Source organism: Girardinichthys multiradiatus, chromosome 1 (assembly GCF_021462225.1).
Source record: "Girardinichthys multiradiatus isolate DD_20200921_A chromosome 1, DD_fGirMul_XY1, whole genome shotgun sequence".
In the NCBI taxonomy this organism is placed as follows: Eukaryota; Metazoa; Chordata; class Actinopteri; order Cyprinodontiformes; family Goodeidae; genus Girardinichthys; species Girardinichthys multiradiatus.
This window is the reverse complement of record NC_061794.1, coordinates 22,217,134-22,236,656: the sequence shown is the minus strand read 5'-3', so window position 1 is coordinate 22,236,656 and position 19,523 is coordinate 22,217,134. Positions and strand designations below refer to the sequence as shown.

Below are 19,523 nucleotides of genomic sequence, written 5' to 3'. Positions count from 1 at the left end.
AACCATCTGTTCGGGTCTGGGCCTGAGAGCGGATGAGGGTGTAAACACAGGAGTTCAGCCCTCAACCTCCGCCCTGCCAGCACACACTGGACCACCTAGGCCAGACGAAGATGATGCACGCTAGCTCCTGCTCATCCACCAGCCCAACCATCCTTTAGGCTGCAGCCTAAATTAATTTAAGAGGTTATCTTGTTCAGTCTAAATTTTGTCAGGATGACACCACATTTTATTACTAATTGCTGAAAACACCTTTTTAACTTACTATATGTTCTAATAAAACTTTGCCATGTTTGGGCTCTTATAAAGACAAATACTGGATATAATAACATGAAAAAATCTTGACATTTAATCAAGGAAGATATTTTTGTTTTATGTAGGTTCACTGAAGACATCTAAGCTCTGTTTCATATCTGTTAAAGCAGCAGCGGCTTTTAATGTAGCACATGGCTAATTAGCATATCAGTACATCTGCGCATTACTGAAGCCGTTTCAAAGCCACTGTGTCTAGATTCCTTATGTCAGCTTTCATAGAGGGAAGCACATGAATTCAACATGTTAACTTATCAGGTATACAGAATCAGTTAAATATGGCCCAACTGGTGGAGACAGTGACACAACAGCATGTTTGTTTGTTTGTTTTTTTTACAAATACCAGTTGTACATTCAGTGCTGTTATGGAACAAAACAATTATCATTCAGAGTTGCTGTATGAAAATGTAATTAGTCGTTTGTTGCTCTGTATTGCCTGTTACTCTGTGACCAATGACTTGGATTTTAGAAATCCAGAAATGGAAATCCTTAATAAGGAGAATGTGTTGAAAAATGCATTATAAGTAGACATCAGCCCGACCAGTGACGGAATGCACCACGCTCATTTACTGCTATATTTCACTCATAACACCACTCTTCAATGTCGAAGTTGTTACTGGGTTAAGAAGTTAGAGGAAGATCTTGTAGTAAACCATTTAAAAGGAACATTTATTTTCCAAGACAAATTGAGGCATGTCTGCAGCTCAATCAGGGAGAGAGAGCAAGACTCTCAGCAGCTAACAGGAAGGCTGAAGTAACTTGCTCTGTTTTAGAGGCCCTGACAATTGGATAATTATGCGATTGTGACGTTTTTGTTGAATATTGCGATGATAATATTGGTTTTAATTAATCCACATTATCCTCTGTGGTCAGGTGTGAGCATCTACTGCACTGAAATTCCTTCCAATAAATTATTAGTATGTAAACCACGAATTCATAACACTTTGACCAACAATTAGACCATTCCTCATTATTATCACACATACTGAAATATCTGATGCATTGTGCAGCTCTACTTTGTTATATACTTTTAAGCTTTCAGCCCCTGCCTGTCATGGAGCATGCTGGCTTTAAAAATGTTTGAGTCCTTTGGAAATCTGAAGTATTGACACTAAGAGAGACTTTTAATGGTGTCTTTGTTGGTCTGCTCGACAGATCGGAAGGTAACAGCTGACAGAGCTTAATGATTCAAGCGTGTGAGCTAGCATGGAGGTAATTGTGTGCCCTGCTGAGTTTCACCATTCAGTCAGCAACTCGTGTCAGTCCATATGAATGTTCCTTATCTGTTTTAAATAAAAGTAGTTCATGTTATAAATGCGTTTCTAGTTTTTTTTATTAGAAACAAAGTGAAACCATGATGTTTTAGTTCGAGTTGATGAGAATATCATACAAGCCGATGCCTTAATTCAAGTAATTATTTCCACTTACTAAAATTGGACAATTTGTGTGAGTAAAACTTCAGACCTGCTTCTTCGCCATAGTAGCACTTGGATAAAATGTTTTAGCACATGGTCTCATATTATAAATCTATTTCACACTCGCGTATTTGTGTGTAGCTGCCCGTTTTAAGTGGCAGTAACCGCACCGGAAGCCCTGAGTGTCGTGATAGGAGGGGTAAAGCCCCTTGCTTGTCGGATAATCCAGCAGTGAGAAAGCTCCTGCAGATGGAAGCAGTCTAAAAAGCCTTATAATGCTGAGCTTATGTTGTCACTATCTCATGTTCTGCAGAGCAGCAACAGCAAGCTCTATGTCGCTGTGCAGTAATTTGCTGCACTCTGAGAAAATTATTAAGCAGAAGCCAGGACGTGTCAAGATTTCTGTCAAATAATTTCATTTTTATTTTTTTACTAGATTCAGATGAGCAGTTTTGAATGCAGTTTATGGAGCTTTGAGTTTTTCCTGGTCTCTTAAAAAAAATAAATTTCACTTTTAAACCCCTTACTGGCAGCTCAAACGTTATATCGTAATGTAGAAACAGAAGGTAATGAAAGTTAAAGTGCTGCTGGGGGCCTACGGCAGCATGACAAAGTGCCTTTGACAGAGAAAAGTACACAGTCAGAGTGAGGAGGCGACTGATGTGGCTTCAGAGGGCCTGGATTTGACATGCAGGCAGGCTGAGAGGTAATCTGTCTGTCTCCCCTTGACACTAATTTACAGCGCAAAGCTTCCCTCAGCCGCAGTTTGGCTGCTTTTATCTCACATATTGTATAACGTGGCTGCACATTCAAAGTCTTATGTCTCACAAACAGCCTCTCCTTTGTTTACAGTAACTCATTGAAAATGATTGTTTGTGAACTGCACAGAAAGTATCATCTTTCAGGCTTTTATTCCACTTTAGTTTTCTTTCTCATTAAAAGTGACTCTCACTTGCCTAAATTCATGAAGACTTTATCAATCCACCTTCTTTGTAGTTCAGTTTCATTTGCACCCGGCTGCAGCAGCTCATCGGTGCACCTGTAAATTCTCATTTGAAAGTCTGAGTTATTGTTTTCATTAGGCTCACCCTAATGTAATGGTACTTGACACAGTGTAAGTGATGGAGAGGCAGGGTGACCTTTCCTCGTGTCTGCCAAGCTGGTCCTGAGGCAGTGTGGTTGTCAGCCTGCAGCGAAGCACTGCTGAGAAACAGTCATCAGGCACAGAGCAAAGCCAGCATGCGGCACCGCTCGACACTTTTGATCTGCACATTTCAATTAGATTTCACTTCAGGACGCCTACCTTCCCCCAGTTAGGACCTGCGACCTGCCTCTCCAGCTGGCCCCGGCCAGGTTGAAGAGGGAGGCGCACAGGAAGCGACCAGCGTGTACTGGTACCGACAAACAGGAGGCAACACAGCAACGCTTTCAGGGAACACTCAGGAATTACCATTAGTTTCCTGCTATTTGCATTAAGAAGAGATACGTGTCATTATGAGTTGACTGTTCATTTAATTTATCCACCATGTTTTGCTTTTTTTATTTATGCTAATATTGTAAGCAGAACCGGTCCAACTTCTGAAGATGCCCCTGTCTGCAGCAGATTTTTTACTCAGGCTAGTGTGGAATTTGATTCAAGAATGGAGACAGGAACTAGAGGATGGACAATTTCCAGGTCTTATTCATATCGAATTTTCTAAAAGTTTAATCCAGTTCTCCATCAATCCATCCATTATTTACCAAAACGTACATCAGTTTGATCGTTATCTATCCATTTGTCCATGCTCTTATCCATCCATCTGACAATTGATCTATCCATCCATTCAGTCCATCTAACCATCCATCCATCCACCCAGTGTCTGGTACTTGCAGGTTGAAATATCTGTCCTAAATCTATTTAGAACGTCTTTATTTTATCTTCAAATTGAGATAGAAGTGCAGAGAACCAGTCTGGAAAATGTCTGGAAACCCTGGAACGTTTTCGAAGCACCTTGATTTCCTCTAAAATAGGAGCCAGTTTTTCTGAACTCCGACATGCTCAGTAAATGCTCCCAGCCCTGCTTTGCCCGATAAACTGGGAGTCCCTACTGTTTCTGGTAGATATGAATTTCCCCTAAGAAACACATGAAGGGAGATCTTATTAAGTGGCCTAAATCCCACTGAGTTGAGCATCATCTACCAATCAAAGCAGGAATTCAGAAAAAAACAAGCTTGCTCTTTAATGTCAAACCCAAACGACTTGTTGAAGTAAAAAACAAATCAAAGCTGCTATCCTGCGTTTGCTCAAAGCTAACCACTTCCAGCCTCAAGCAGACTTCTTTCTACGATAAGAAATTAAAGCTGCTGCAGCCCTTTTGTTTCCTTTTAGTCCAACCTACTATGCTTTTGAGCAGCTGGCTTTGTGTCAGTTAAACATTTTAAAGCAATTCATAAACATTCCTTTTTATCAAATCGCTCGTTTGTTTTTGGCTCATTTCTACAGACGATGTGGAGCTATTGCTGAAAAGCCTTTAATGCATTTTAGAGAGCAACGGGTTGACTAATTTATGTCAAGTTTTGCAGCTGAAGCAGAGAAGGAAAACAGTCAATAGCCATTAAACCCAGGGAGCTTTGTTGAACAGCAGTTTAACAGACCTCCGCCTGTAGATGGCTGCCCTCTGGGCTTTAAAGATTACAGGTGACTTGCTGCTCACCAAACAATCACCTAACATACTTCGTGAATCTGTCATCCAGATACAGGGCGACTACTAACTAGTGAGAGTGTATCATTGGAGAGAACAGTTAAGGTTCGCCCTTGAACGCTCTGGTCAGCACCTTTCAAAGCTTTATATGTTATTGCTATGTTAGAAAACAGCTGTTAATTTGCAGTAAAGTGCTTTCTGATCCATGATTGCATGTGTAAATGTTTCAGTTGGCTATTGATTTCCTGGCGGCCCTTTGTGCGTAGGATTTATCCGCCCGGCTTGCTGGCAAGTGCACCTCACCGAATGTTTGATTAAAGTTCAATTGACTCTTCCAGCGACGGGGCGAGGAGCCATTTCACTCCCTATTTGTAGCGCCAAAGCGCTGCCTGACATGTTCTTTTGTTCCCATTCAACCTCCTGCCACCCAGGCAGCCACCAAAGCACTGATCCTAATATCCCTGCATTCAGCAAGCCTCCTTGCTTAATCCATGGACAGACAGCACTGCAGCACAAACAAGCCTCAGGCACCTACAAATCCCGACATGGACTGACCTTCACTGTGGCTTTTCGCTCTCAACACTGTTTTGTGTTGCAGATTTTTTCAACAAGTTGACTTTAAAGTTGTTGTTTTTTTATTCAGTCACCAAAACAAAATGTCTGTATGACCCTTTTGACAGTATTTACTGTTCTGTTCCAGGGAGAGTTGATTACCTTCTACTATTATTGGAAGAAGACACCAGAGGCAGCCAGCTGCAGAGCCCACAGAAGACACCGCCGCCAGCCTGTTTTCCGCCGCATCAAGACACGAACCGCTTCAACTCCTGTCAACACCCCCTCACGCCCACCCTCAAGCGAGTTTTGTATGTACCCCCTCAACCCTACTACAGTTTCTTGCAAAAGTATTCATCCCCACGTTTGTCACGTTACAACAAACTTTGATATATTTCACAGGGATTTAATATGATAGATTTTGTCCAGCCCCCTTTACTCTGATACCCATGAATTAAATCTTACTGCAAATAATTGCCACTTAATTAGTAAATACAACCCCCCCCCGCCCCCCGAGTTTAGATACTCATGCTATGTGAATGGTGACTTGAATTCAATTGAGAATATACGGAGCGCGTCTATGAAAATTACTGTTCATTAATGCTCTTCATCCTATCTGGAAACAAATATTTTTTTTAGTCTGTAAATGTGCAAAGCTTGCAGACATTCTGCAAAGGACTTGCAGTTGAATTGGCAATTTAAAGGTGGTTCTACAAAGTATTGACTCAGATGGGGGAGAATTCAAATGTACACCACAGAACCTTTTACAATTATTGTTTTTTTTACTGCCAAAACTCACTGTACAATTCACTGAGCCATTGTTGTCAAAATATCGAGGTGTATTAATGCTTTTGCAGGGCGCTGTATGTGGCAGATGACATCGAGATGAATGCATAACCTGGTGTAAAAACTGCATGTGATTTATTTGTCTTTTTTCCAGTGGACCTGAGCTCAGCCAGCGAAGATGACTTTGACAGTGAAGACAGCGAACAGGAGCTGAAGGGCTACGCCTGCCGCCACTGCTTCACTACCAGTAAGCAAACCACATGAAACTGCTTCTGCACTCCTCTTCATCATTTGGACTCAGTTTGCTATTCCTGGTCTGTTCTGGGATGTGTGTGATCCCGCCCCAACACCGAGCTGTGTGACAGATGGGCATCAGAGGATGTCAGGACTAATTTGATCAAATCAGACATGAGCCCACAGCTCGTTCACTTTCTCCACCTCATTATCCTTCCCTCTTTTTCCCATACAGCTGGCTCCCAGAAGCCGGCTGCCAACTGAACAGTCTAAAGTTGCCTTTAATACGTTAATACGTATGGCTTTACCTTGTTAACACAGAATAATAAATCACTGACAATTTAGGTGCAGGATATATCACAGGATATGTAAAGTTAGAAGTTAGTTAAGGAGCTTCTTTGTATTTTGTAGCTGGAGGTTCATTGCAGTGTGTTGTTGATTTCCTGCCACCCCCTGTGAGAGTGTCTTATTTCACAACTGTAAATGGCTTTTCACAGCCTCCAAGGACTGGCACCACGGGGGCCGGGAGAACATCTTGCTGTGCACCGACTGCCGCATCCACTTCAAGAAGTACGGGGAGCTGCCCCCCATCGAGAAGCCCGTGGACCCGCCACCATTTATGTTCAAACCCGTCAAAGAGGAAGAGGATGGGCTTGGCGGGAAGCATAGCATGAGGACTCGACGGAACCGAGGCTCGGTGCGCCAACACTCACGCTCCAAACCCATCCATCTATTTTCACCTTTAGGAAACAAATCTTCCAACTATCCTTGGAGAAATGAACAGCTAGACCATAGGGTCTGTTGTCACTTAATAAATAGTACAGGAATAGCAGTTTATTATGTCCAGGGTCCTACGCAGTCTGGAAATGTATGGACATTAATTTAGATATTTTCCATGTCCGAATTATAAAAAGTATTTGCAGACTTTATTCTGTTTTTATTTGTTCTTCCATCCATCTAGCTCTTTATCCATCCATCCAACCATAGCCGTTCTCCCATCTCTCTTCATCTATCCAACTTTTTATGTCTAATCTCTTCTTTTATCCATTTATTCTTGGTCATGGGTTTTTACAGGTTTCATATACAATTTCTGTACAAATATGCACAAGTTCTTAGTAAAGCTAAAGTTTGAAAAATTTTATTTTACGTCCACACATGGAAACCTAACACCCTTCATCACAACTCTGATAACAGATGTCAACGCTACGTAGTGGTCGTAAGAAGCAGACAGCAAGTCCCGATGGCCGAGCCTCGCCTAGCAATGAGGATCTGCGCTCCAGTGGACGCACTTCGCCGAGTGCAGCAAGTACTGACAGCACCGACAGCAAGATGGACTCCATGAAGAAACCAAGCAAGGTAAACATGACATAGATACATAAAAAACAGGCTCTATGCAAATATGTGTCCACTAATGGCTCTGCTGCTTTACAGAAGATTAAAGAGGAAGCTCCTTCACCTATAAAGAGTGCCAAACGACAAAGAGAGAAGGGAGCTTTAGACACAGAGGAACCTGAAAGGGCCAGTGCCAAAAAGTCCAAGACACAGGTCAGTCTGGGTTTTGTGTTATTCTAAGTATGTAGCTGTATTTAATGTACAGAGTGGATTGTGCTGAGTTTCACCTGATTCTCCTGTGTGTCTCACAGGAGCTCACTCGGCCAGACTCGCCCTCAGAATGTGATGGGGAGGGAGAGGGGGAGGGCGAGAGCTCTGATGGGAGGAGCATAAATGAGGAGCTCAGCAGCGATCCAAAAGACATCGACCAGGACAACCGCAGCTCTTCCCCAAGCATCCCCAGCCCCCGTGACAACGAGAGCGACTCTGACTCTTCAGCCCAGCAGCAGCAGCTCCTGCAGAGCCAGCATCCCCCAGTCATCCAGTGTCAACCTGGCACTTCAGTTGCCTCCTCAGCACCTGTGCCACCCACAACCTCAACCCCGTCTCTGCCTCCACAAGTGGCCCCCACTGCTGCCTCCACCTCTCTACCTCCTCAGCCTCTGTCCCAGACCAGCCCAATGTCTCTCATTCAGTCTGGAGGGTCACTTCACCCTCAGAGGCTACCGTCTCCTCATTCGCCTCTGACTCAGGGTCCGCCTCCTGGCTCCTCTGTCCCGCCTCAGTCTTTACCCAGCCCTCACCATGGGCCCATGCCCCCCATGTCACATCCACTACAGCCAGGTCCTCCACACATGCCGCATCCTCATGCCATGACCCCTCAGGGATTCCCTGTGGCTCCCTCTCAAGTCCCGCCCCCAATCGTCTCTGGCCAGTCACAGCAGAGGTCTCACACTCCTCCTCCTCCTCAGTCCCAGCCATCCTCACAGAGTGGAGGCCAGCCTCCCAGAGAGCAACCCCTGCCCCCTGCACCCATGCCCATGCCTCACATCAAGCCCCCTCCAACAACCCCCATCCCTCAGATAGCCACCCCACAGTCTCACAAACACCCACCTCACGTGTCTGCGCCTCCGTTTCCTCAGATGCCTTCAAACCTGCCTCCACCTCCTGCCCTAAAGCCCCTCAGCTCTTTATCCAACCATCATCCTCCATCAGCACATCCCCCTCCCCTCCAGCTGATGCCTCAGGGGCAGCAGCTCCAACCTCCACCGGCTCAGCCTCCAGTTCTCACCCAGTCCCAGAGCCTCCCGCCTTCGGCCAGCCACCAGCCTCCCCCACCACCTCCTCTCCCACCCCCCACAGTGGCCTCACATCCCAGCGGTGCACCACCTTTCTCCTCACATCCTTTCAGCACAGTTCTACCTCCAAGCGGCCCTTCTCCTTCCTCGTTGAACTCTATGCCTGGCTTACAGCCACCGTTGTCGTCTTCTTCTGCCCCATCCTCTTCCATCTCCATGCCACTCCCTGCCTCGATCAGCTGCGCTCCCCCCACCCAGGCGGTCCCGCCTGTACACATCAAAGAGGAGCCTCCAGATGAGTCCGAAGAGCCGGAGAGCCCGCCTCCCCCACAGAGGAGCCCCTCCCCGGAGCCCACTGTTGTCAATACGCCCAGCCATGCCAGCCAATCAGCACGGTACGTCTGGAAACAGCAACAAAACACCACAGAGTGGTGTTTATTTCATACCTTTGTGGTTTTGGTTATTTGTATCGGCAATTGGGCACAGGCTGGAATGAGATTGTCATGATACTATAACCTTAAACAGACAGCATTGCGTTATTTATACTTGCATTTAAAAATAAAACATATACATTGATTCATTAAGAACAGCTTGCCGACCAACTCATAGCTTTCAAATTCGAATTTTAATTCAGATATTCCTTAATAAGCATGATGTGTGGCACTCTTTTAGCTTTCACACCATGACTGTCCATGTGCTTTGCGCCGTTTATGAAAAAATTTTGGGAACCTTGTTTCAGCCAACTGACAGGTGGTGTGCAGCAACAGAGGACAATGCAGAAAACTCTTCTCATCCTATTTAAAAGACTGGAATAAACGTGTCACTGCTTCAGCACACCTGAGTCAAATATGTAGGTCATTGGAAGGACTGTGAAGAGCTTGATTATGTGTTAAAGAGGAAATTCAGCAATTTGATTGTTGGACCAGAGACACAAATCTAGGGCACTGGCCTTCGAGGAGTGAAGTTTTGGACTCCTCCAGTAACAATATGCTGAAAATATTTCAGCCATTTTAAGAACCTTTTTTTTTTTTTTACCAGTAACCGTCCGAAGTATCTACAAGCAGGAGGTTGCTCAGAGCAGAAAGAGGAAAATATGGGTTAATCTTAACTGATGCCATCACTGTAGTATACAATTAAAATATAGCAGATCTAATATAAGCTAATACTTACCTGTGTGGTTACAGGTCTGGTTTGCACCCCAAAAAAACGCTGGCTCCATGTTTTAAGGCTCTGATGTGTTCAGCAGAACGTCTGTCCAAGGCCACAATTAGCCCTGAGGTGGCTGATAGTTTAGGATTACAGAGGATGGAGCTGAGGGACATTAATTACAGCGAGACATCTATGGTTACCTTGTCCTTAAGTGATTCTCAGACTGCCAATGAATAGCAATGAGGATTTTAATTCAGTCAGTGTAGCAGTGAAAGTGGCTGCAGAGGCATTTTATTTCCTTTTTGAATAATGGACTATTACATTGACATTCAGCATGTACAATTAACATGTAGCTTGCTTACCTGATTGTAACTAGTCCTGATTTATGAACTTGAAATGTTCTGGTGTTTACAACAGGTTCTACAAGTACCTGGACCGGGGTTATAACTCGTGCGCTCGGACAGATTTCTACTTCACTCCGCTGGCTTCGTCTAAGCTGGCCAAAAAGAGAGAAGAAGCTCTGGAGAAAGCAAAGAGAGAAGCAGAGCAGAAAGCGAGGGAAGAGAAGGAGCGGGAAAGGGAGAAGGAAAAAGAAAGAGAAAGAGAACGTGAGCGGGAGAAGGAGGTGGAGCGTGCAGCAGTGAGTACTTCCTTCCTTCACATTTTCTTGTTTGAAATATGATTAAGTCTCACTAAGTGTTACATGTTTCCCTCACAGAAAGCTTCCAGTTCTGCTCATGAAAGCAGAATGGGTGAGCCCCCGATGGCCGGCCCCGCTCATATGCGTCCCCCGTTCGACGGCCCCCCGACTACGATTGCAGCCGTGCCACCTTACATCGGCCCCGACACGCCCGCCCTGCGCACCCTGAGCGAGTACGCCAGACCCCACGTCATGTCCCCCACCAACAGAAATCACCCGTTCTTTGTCTCCCTCAACCCAGCTGACCCGCTGCTGGCATATCACATGCCAGGCCTATACAACGCCGACCCGGCCATGCGGGAGCGGGAACTGCGGGAACGGGAAATGCGGGAGAGGGAGATCCGTGAGCGCGAGCTTAGGGAAAGGATGAAACCAGGTTTTGAAGTCAAACCCCCGGAAATGGACTCACTCCATCCTTCCACAAATCCCATGGAGCACTTCGCCAGGCACGGGGCCCTCACCTTACCTCCCATGGCCGGCCATCACCCCTTCGCCTCCTTTCATCCGGGCCTGAACCCACTAGAGCGTGAACGGCTCGCCCTCACGGGGCCCCAGCTTCGGCCAGACCTGACCTACCCAGAGAGGTTGGCTGCAGAGAGGCTCCACGCTGAGAGGATGGCCACGGTGGCCAACGACCCCATCGCCCGTCTACAGATGTTCAACGTCACGCCACACCACCACCAGCACTCGCACATCCACTCCCACCTCCACCTCCACCAGCAAGATCCTCTCCACCAAGGTAAACGAAAGCCCTGCTTATATTTAACAGTGTTGCTGTAGCAGTTATGACGTAGTTTGTTATTAGGAAATTTTATATGACTGGATATTTTAACATGCTATGGTAGCTTAACTCAAAGATTTCTGATTTGCCACAAGATCAAAACTGTTTGATGTATAAGATGAATAAAAGTAGTTAATAGACGTTAAAATATACGATGTCTATTTAAGTCTGTTTCTGTCTTCAACAGACAGCAGTATTATTAACTCTACAGAATGAAGCTTTCTACTTTGTTATTAAACTTGTCTGTCTTATGTATTTGTATCCAGTGATAACTGCACTGTGCCTTGCAGAAGTATAATTTACTCCTTGAATCTTTTGTAACAATAACTACAGGGTTCAATGTAAATTATGATTTTTTTTTTTTTATGATAGAACACAAAGTTGCTCTTAATCGTGAATCAGAAAAATAATTAATATGGTTTCCCAACTTTTTTTTACAACAAAACAATCTGAAGTATGGTGCATTTTATAATCAGTGTCCTTTACTCTGATACCTCTAAATAAAATCCATTGCAACCAACTGCCCTGATAGTTAATTATGGTTCGCTAGTGTGTAATTTAATCTCAGTATAGGTCCAATTGTTCTGCCAAAGCCTCAGAGGTTTGTTGGAGAACATTAGTGAATAAGCAGCATCATGAAGACCAAGGACCACAGCAAACAGGCCAGGAAAAACGTTATGGAGAAGTTTAAAGCAGTACTATAAAATTAAGTCAAGTTTAATTAAAGTTTAATCCATCATCTGAGAACGGCACAAATACATAGACCACCTAGGCTGAGCAAGGAGAGCATTGATCAGAAAAGCAGCCAAGAGGCCCATGGTAGCTCTGGAAGAGCTGCAGAGATCCACTGTTCAGGTGGAAGACTCTGTAAAATCAGGTGTAACTTCACAAATTTGAAGAAGAAGAAAGAAGAAGAAAGTCATGAGAGTCCAGTTTGTGACAAAAGCCCCGAATGGGCCATAGCAAACTCATGGAAAAAAGCAGATCTGGTCAGATGAGACCAAAGTTGACTTTTTTGACCTTTATGCACAGCGCCCTGTGTGGAGCAAAACTAACACTGCACATCCCCACAATTAAACATGGTGGTCGCCACATCATCATCATTATCATCATAACAGGCCTAGACAAACACCCTAAATATACAGCCAGAGCTACAATGGAATAGGTGTTTTTGCTTATTTATGTGTTAGAAGAATTGGCCCAGTCAAAGTCCTGAACTAAATCTTACTGAGATCACATAAAACCCCAAATAAAATCCATTGCAGTTTGTGGTTATGTGACAAAATGTAAAAAGGTTAAGCGGTATGAATACTTTTACAAGGCTCTGAAGATATAAATGATCATATTAATGTCATTGTATTTGTTTTATTAAAGTTCTGATGTTTTGTGTATACTTGTGTTACTTCTCTCATCTCTATGAACGGTGACTAAGAGGAACTTTCACCCTAAAATATTTTACTAATTTGACCCAAAAGTTGAAATTATGAGAGGCTGGTTTTAAACCAGCCTCTCATAATTAAGCTATTCAGAATCCTCATTAAGCTAAAAGGATCTGAATGTATTTGAAACCAGTCGCTGAATTGGACCTTGAGAGGAGTACCATTGTATGAAACTGTCTTGAGTGTACCCTGATCCTAAGACTCTGACACCCAGAAGGTGGTGGTGAATGTCTTGTATGTCCTCCAGGTGCGGGGGCCCACCCGCTGGCCGTAGATCACCTGGCAGCCGGACCTCACCTGGCACGCTTCCCTTACCCACCCGGCGCCATTCCTAACCCTCTCCTGGGCCAGCCGCCACACGAACATGAGATGCTGCGCCACCCGGTCTTCGGTAAGCTCCCAGTCAGCATCAGCTCCTCATAATCCATCAGCCTGAGCTCCACCACTCCCCCTGATCATATGTCCTCCTTCCAGGTGCTCCATACCCACGGGACCTACCAGGAGGTCTACCACCACAGATGTCCGCTGCCCACCAGCTGCAGGCCATGCACGCCCAATCGGCAGAGCTCCAGAGACTGGCGATGGAGCAACAGTGGCTCCACGGGCACCATCACATGCATGGGGGACCTCTGCCTGGTCAGGAGGACTACTACAGGTCAGATAAGCACCAAATCTCAGACCAGGAATGTAAACCGGCTTCGATTTTCCACATTTTAAAACGTCCTCTTTCTATTTCAGCCGACTGAAGAAGGAAAGTGACAAGCAGCTGTAACTAACCGGAGGGAGACGCCGACTGACGAGTGCAGGACACAGGAAGTTGTCACAAAAGCAGCGGTCTTGGAGGCTCCTCATGAACCTCTAAACAACTTCAGTCTTGAAGAACAGAAAAAGGGCCAAGCAGACCTTCTGATTTTCTTCAGTTTCAGTTCCCGTCAAGAACGTTTAATTTTCTTTCCTTTTTCCTTTATTTTACTTTTCAAGACATTGACTTTCTTTGGTATATAACCAGTAGTGACAACATCCTCAAGACTCCTGCATGACAAGCTTCCCTGATGTTTTGTAGGTGCTAGAACAAGACACTGTGCTTATCAAGAAAAAAAGGAGAAAAAATAAAGACCTGTCAGACCATTTATGGAAAAATAACAAGTGCTATCTTAAATTCAATGTTTATTTTAATACATTGTTGGAAGTTTTTCATAATTTTACGAAAAGCTACAGCATGGCGTTTTTCAGTCTGTAAATAGTATATATAAACATATAATTATAATTATTATTATTATTATTATTACTAGGTGTGGACTCCAAGTCGTTTCAGCCTCCAATATAACTTGTTTTGAAGCATTATCCCCTGTTTAAGAGGGGAGCACCATGGCATTATACAAGCAGTTTCTGAAAGTTGCGGTTCGGTTGTGACCTCACTGTGTTAGATTTAGTCCCACATACGCTCGTATGTGAAACCATGACCCCCGTCACGCCCTCCGCATCCATCCATCCCTCCATCAGCTGTTACGCGCAGCGGGTTGTCAGATTTAACGTGTTGAGTTACTGAAACACTTGAAGAGGCAGCGGATTAAAAAGGAGAACTTTTGCACTGAGTGAGCATCCTGGAGCTCTGCTAAAATGGTCTTATCCCTTTTCGTTTGTATTTAAGTCAACAGGAGGAGCAGTACACCATCGCTGTCTGTTGGGTTTTAACAGAATTGGTTTTAATTGTGCTTTTAGTGACACGGACCAATTTTAAGCCAAATTGGAGGCAGTTTCTTTTCTTTTTTTTTTTCAAATTAACCTTAGAAGCTAAGGGAAATTATTGAATACTAGTTCAAGACCTGCTACACATGAAATATCAGGAAACCGCTTTAATAGGACCTGTCTGACACCATGAAGTAGGCCAAAAAAAAAATGAAAAGGAATCTATGATCTGAAGAAATTCAAGACCTGACCTGAAGTCCCTTTTTGCCATCTCCTGGGTTTCTGCTGACCACCAGGAGGCGTGGGGATCGTTTTGTCCATGTTTTCATCATATGCCTTGTTTTTATGTTTTTCTAAAGGACACACCCAGCTTGTCGGTGTTCGGGAGTGTTGCTTGTGTGTGCCACTGACTGTTACATGTCACATTAGTGCGCAAGCCCAAGTTTTTTATTTGTTTATGTTTATTTGCTTTTTTCCCATGCACTAAGACTGTCATGAACATATAAAAAAAACGGTGGCTTTTTCTTATATGTTTTTGTTTTAACCAGTTGAAGAAACTGTACCTGCATTAAAAGTGACCACATCTTTCCCATTGAGCACTATATTTTTATCTAAATGCCTGCAAAATTCAAACTTACAGAAAGACTTTGAAACGCTGACAACTGCCTGTCACTCCATCTCACCATTTCCCATCTTTCTCTCTTTCTCTTATCATCTTCATCATCCTCCCTTCTCTCCTTTTATTCCCTCTTTTTTGTGTCTCCAAAGCCTTTGATGTTAAGTGTTGTCAATGGTTTAGCTTCTTGTTTCAAAGCGGCAATAGCAGAATGTAAATTCTGACTGCTAAGATTTATATATATACTGGTATCTTGAAGCTTATTGTATATATGAGTAGTCACCATGGGATGACACAATGTAAAACAAAAAGTAGAAATAATAAGAAAAATTGTGAGTCCTGTGTTCTCTCCATTTGAGTATTTTGTAATTTTTTTGAAAAATTTGTGGAATTAAAATAAACGAATGAGTTACACCACAGATCACCCCTTCGTGCTGTCTGTAAGACAAACATACAGGGTCTCCTGTAAGGATTTCACATTTAGTCACAAACCTGGAGAAGTGTCTGTGAACATTGATTTTACAACCAGTGTTCAATTCTATTTAGGACCATTCTAACTTCATCCATCCGCCTATTAACTCTGACCAGCTTCCCAGTGCTAGCTGAAAAAAACCCATCCCCGCAGCATGATGCTGCCACCACCAGCATGTTAAACTGTAGGAATGGTGTTCAGAGTTCAGTTTTTCCACTATGCATATTCAGCATGTTAAATGAAAACTACAATTTTGATCTCATTTCACCGGAGCATCTTCTTCAACATGTTTACTGTGTTCCATACATAACATCTAACCCTTGACTATTAGTTACCTTTTCAGCAGATTCTAAGTTGGTTGCACTGGGTTTAAATTAGGGGTATCAGAAAAGGGGACTAAATGCACGCCATACTTTTTCAATTTGAAAGTTGAAAACGTACAAGAGGTATAATTACTTCTGGAATGTACTGCAACTGTGTTGCAAATAACACACTTTAATCCCTTTTCTTAGTATATGTTTAGTAAGTAGTTCTTTGAGCTGAGGGACTTTCCTGGAATAACAGACACTCATTCTGGTTTGTTGGTTTATTTTGCAGCCTTCTATTTTCTCTGCTTCACAAACAGAGCTTTGAGAGATCATCTTAGCAGCAGGTTGTGAATCTCGAAGCCGAATATTGCTCTGCTGCGCTGTAAAAACATCAAAGCCTGGCTAAGCCATGAGGAACACCTACTCAAGCTGAGATGCCTCGCTATCAGTGAGGCGGGGCTGTCATTTCGTCTTGCGAGTGGGGAGTGATAGACCTGCAATCTGTGATGGTGTGCTGCGGCCATGGCTGTCATTTTGAGAGGGAGCTATTATTCCACTGCTGCTCCTCTGAAATTATGCCCTGTCCTCTGGTGGGGGAAAGAAATAGCAAAATTGAGCTTCCTCGCAGGTTTGTGTCCTGCCGATGTGGTGTGACGGTGGTAGGCTTTCCAGAGCAGGTGCGTCTTGTTGCTGGCTGCTTGCTTCACCTCCCCAATAAAACAACAACGAGACGTCAGAGCTCTCCAGATCCGGCTGCTTGAATAATTCATTCCCTCCTCCTTCACACCAGCGATGTAGTGACTGTGACTTGTGTCAGCTTAAATCCTTCTCATAATACTGTGTGTACCCCTCAGGCAAGCACACAGGGATTCATGGCTTTAAAAAAAGTCATCTCTCTGTCTGAAAAGCAATATGTCTTGTGCTGTTACTGTGTCTGCAGCAGCAGGTCTCAGACCACAGAGCCTCCCGTCTTTTCTTCCGCTCCACTGGGGCTGGCTGCTGCAGAGTCTGATGCTCAGTGGCAGAGAGGAGCCTGTGCTTTTTGTGCGCTCAGTCGGAAGGTAGCTGTGTTGCACCAGGTTCTTGTTTATGTCTAAATAAAGCCGTACTCGGACATAAAAGCAAATCTGCCTCTGCTTTCTGAATAACCCCACTAAGAGAGGCGCTGGCATGATTTATACGTTGTTTTTTGAAATAAAACCTGCTCATTCACATCTGGGCCAACATTCAGTCATTTACAAACCAAGCAACCTGTATTTATGTAAAAACTGGATAAATGGAGCACAGCTGTCAGAATTTGATGCATGTGATTAAAGTAATTAAATGCTTGAAAAATGCAAATGAGTCAAGTATGCATTCATGTGATTTATTTAAAACAAGCTCCATCCTCACATTTCTGCAGCCTGAATATTTATATCTGTCAAAACGAACATTATTTTTTTCCAAAGAAAGGTCAAAGCAGCATTTTAGCTGTTAAACACTGAAATCCCAACTAGAGCTGGGAACAGACGCAACCATCGAGGCTCCAGGTTACTGACCTCTGGCCTCCCCCGAACCACTCTAATCACCACTTTCTCTAACACGGCTTGTGAGGCTTCTTCCTTCCTCTGCTTCAACACACGATTTTACAAGAAAAACACATTTCCACAAACGTGGTCCTAAAAAATGTGATTTGAAATGAGCTGTTAAATCACATCCGGATGTTGTCATTAGCTAGTGTAGCATGTGCCTTGCTTTAAAGTATTTTCTCCTTACAGATTCCTTCTGTTTTACTTAAAAACTCCAGATGATCAAAAATGTTAATGTTAGACAAAGATAATCTGAGTACATACAAAAATCAGTTTTCATTTATTGAGGAAAAAGCTATCTGAACCATCCTTTTTTTTTTTTAGCCAGTCAGAGGTTGGGTTGCTGATGTTTGGATCATTGTCCTGCTGCAGAACCTAAGTGATCATGACCTTAAGGTCCTGTAGTGATGGCTGGACATTCTCCTTCAAGAATTTCTGGTAGAGAATTAAATGTATTAGTTTAATCGGTTATCCAGGTCATCCAGGTTCTGAAGCATTAAAACAAATCCACACTGTCACACCAACACCACCATGTTTTAATGCTGGTATGATGTTCTTTTTCTGAAATGTGGTGTTGGTTCCTGGACATAACGGACACACACCTCCCTAAAAGGTCCACCTGTGTCTCATCATTCCATACAGTTGTTTTCCCAGAGGTCTTGGGGATCATCAGGATGTTTGTGGTAAATTACAGGTGGCCCTTTTTGTTCTTTTGTGTCAGCAGTGGTATTTGTTTTTGAACTCTCAGGTGGATGCCATTTTTGCCCATTTTGCTCAGTCTCTCTTTGTTTAATCATGAACACTGATGTTAACTGAGGCAATGAGGTGTGCAGTGCTTTAGATGTTGTCCTGGGTTCTTTTGTGACCTCCTGGATGAGTCGATGCTGCATTCTTGGAGTAATTGTGTTAGGGAGGTCCCTCCTGTGAAGGTTCAGTGTTTCATGTTTTCTCTAGTTGTGCATAATGGCTTTCACTGTGGTTCACTGGAGTCCCTGATAGATGTCAATGACATTGTTTCTTCTCTGTTCCTAAATTTCTTGAGATCAAGGTGTTATATCATGATGTGTTGCTTTCTGATGTGTTTTTGGTCTACTTCTCGCTGTCTGACAGGTTCTACTGAAGTGGTTTCTTCTAGGCTTCTAGAGGTCCAACAGTAATCGGGCCTGGGTTTTGACTCATCTGTCCAAAATGTGGTTAATCACAGTGAATCCATGATAGAGCCAGGTTGGTTAAATAGCTATTTTCTCTTAATAAATGGCATCATCAGATTTGAAAAAAATACTTCTTACTTTTATTCAGCTTATCTTTGTTTGGTTTAAAACTTTATTTAATGATCTGAAGATTTTCAGTGTAACAAACAAACTCAGCTGACAAACAACCACCAGTTATAATTAAGTAGGAATTTCCAGATTTTCCAGGAATTTTCCATCAGGAATGAAAAGGATATTATTGTACAAGGCCCCAGTGGGCCCACCACCTGCAGGGGGAACCGTGAGGGACCGGTGCAAAGAGGATTGGGTGGCGGACGAAGGTGGAGACCTCAGCGGCCCGATCCCCGAATGCTTAGGCTGGCTCTAGGGACGTGGAATGTCACCTCGCTGGGGGGGAAGGAGCCTGAGCTTGTGCGGGAGGTCGAGAGATATCGACTAGAAATAGTCGGGCTCGCCTCCACGCACAGCGTGGGCTCTGGAACCCATCTCCTCGAGAGGGGCTGGACTCTCTTCTACTCTGGAGTGGCCCACGGGGAGAGGCGGCGGGCTGGTGTGGGTTTGCTTGTTGCCCCCCAGCTCAGCCGTCTCGTGTTGGGGTTTACCCCAGTGGATGAGAGGGTTGTATCCCTGCGCCTTCGGGTTGGGGAGAGGTCTCTGACTATCATTTCAGCCTACGGGCCGAGTGGTAGTGCAGAGTACCCTGCCTTCTTGGCGTCCCTGTCGGGGGTGCTGGATAGTGCCCCTCCTGGGGACTCCATTATTCTGATGGGGGACTTCAACGCCCACGTGGGGAATGACAGTGACACCTGGAGAGGCGTGATCGGGAGGAATGGCCTCCCCGATCTGAATCCGGGTGGTGTTTTGTTATTGGACTTCTGTGCTAGTCACGGATTGTCCATAACGAACACCATGTTCAAACATAAGGGTGTCCATCAGTGCACTTGGCACCAGGACACCCTAGGCAGGAGGTCGATGATCGACTT

At 44.2% G+C, this 19,523-nt stretch overlaps 1 protein-coding gene across 6 annotated transcripts in view; it reads left to right on the top strand.

The window, feature by feature from the left end:
• The window catches only part of rerea (arginine-glutamic acid dipeptide (RE) repeats a), a 191,247-nt gene extending 175,847 nt beyond the window's left edge, over positions 1-15,400 (top strand). For 4 of the 6 annotated variants that reach the window (XM_047391703.1, XM_047391625.1, XM_047391789.1 and 1 more), the window contains 11 exons: positions 5,106-5,268; positions 5,898-5,990; positions 6,475-6,674; positions 7,172-7,333; positions 7,409-7,522; positions 7,621-9,002; positions 10,174-10,396; positions 10,475-11,195; positions 12,894-13,067; positions 13,151-13,331; positions 13,415-15,400. In XM_047391703.1, coding sequence (XP_047247659.1) covers positions 5,106-5,268; positions 5,898-5,990; positions 6,475-6,674; positions 7,172-7,333; positions 7,409-7,522; positions 7,621-9,002; positions 10,174-10,396; positions 10,475-11,195; positions 12,894-13,067; positions 13,151-13,331; positions 13,415-13,448 — 3,447 coding nt within the window. In that variant the 3' untranslated portion in view covers positions 13,449-15,400. The remainder of the gene's footprint in view (positions 1-5,105; positions 5,269-5,897; positions 5,991-6,474; positions 6,675-7,171; positions 7,334-7,408; positions 7,523-7,620; positions 9,003-10,173; positions 10,397-10,474; positions 11,196-12,893; positions 13,068-13,150; positions 13,332-13,414) is intronic. The other 2 variants (XM_047391872.1, XM_047391961.1) reach the window with 2 other exon arrangements.
• The last annotated feature ends 4,123 nt before the right edge of the window (positions 15,401-19,523 follow it).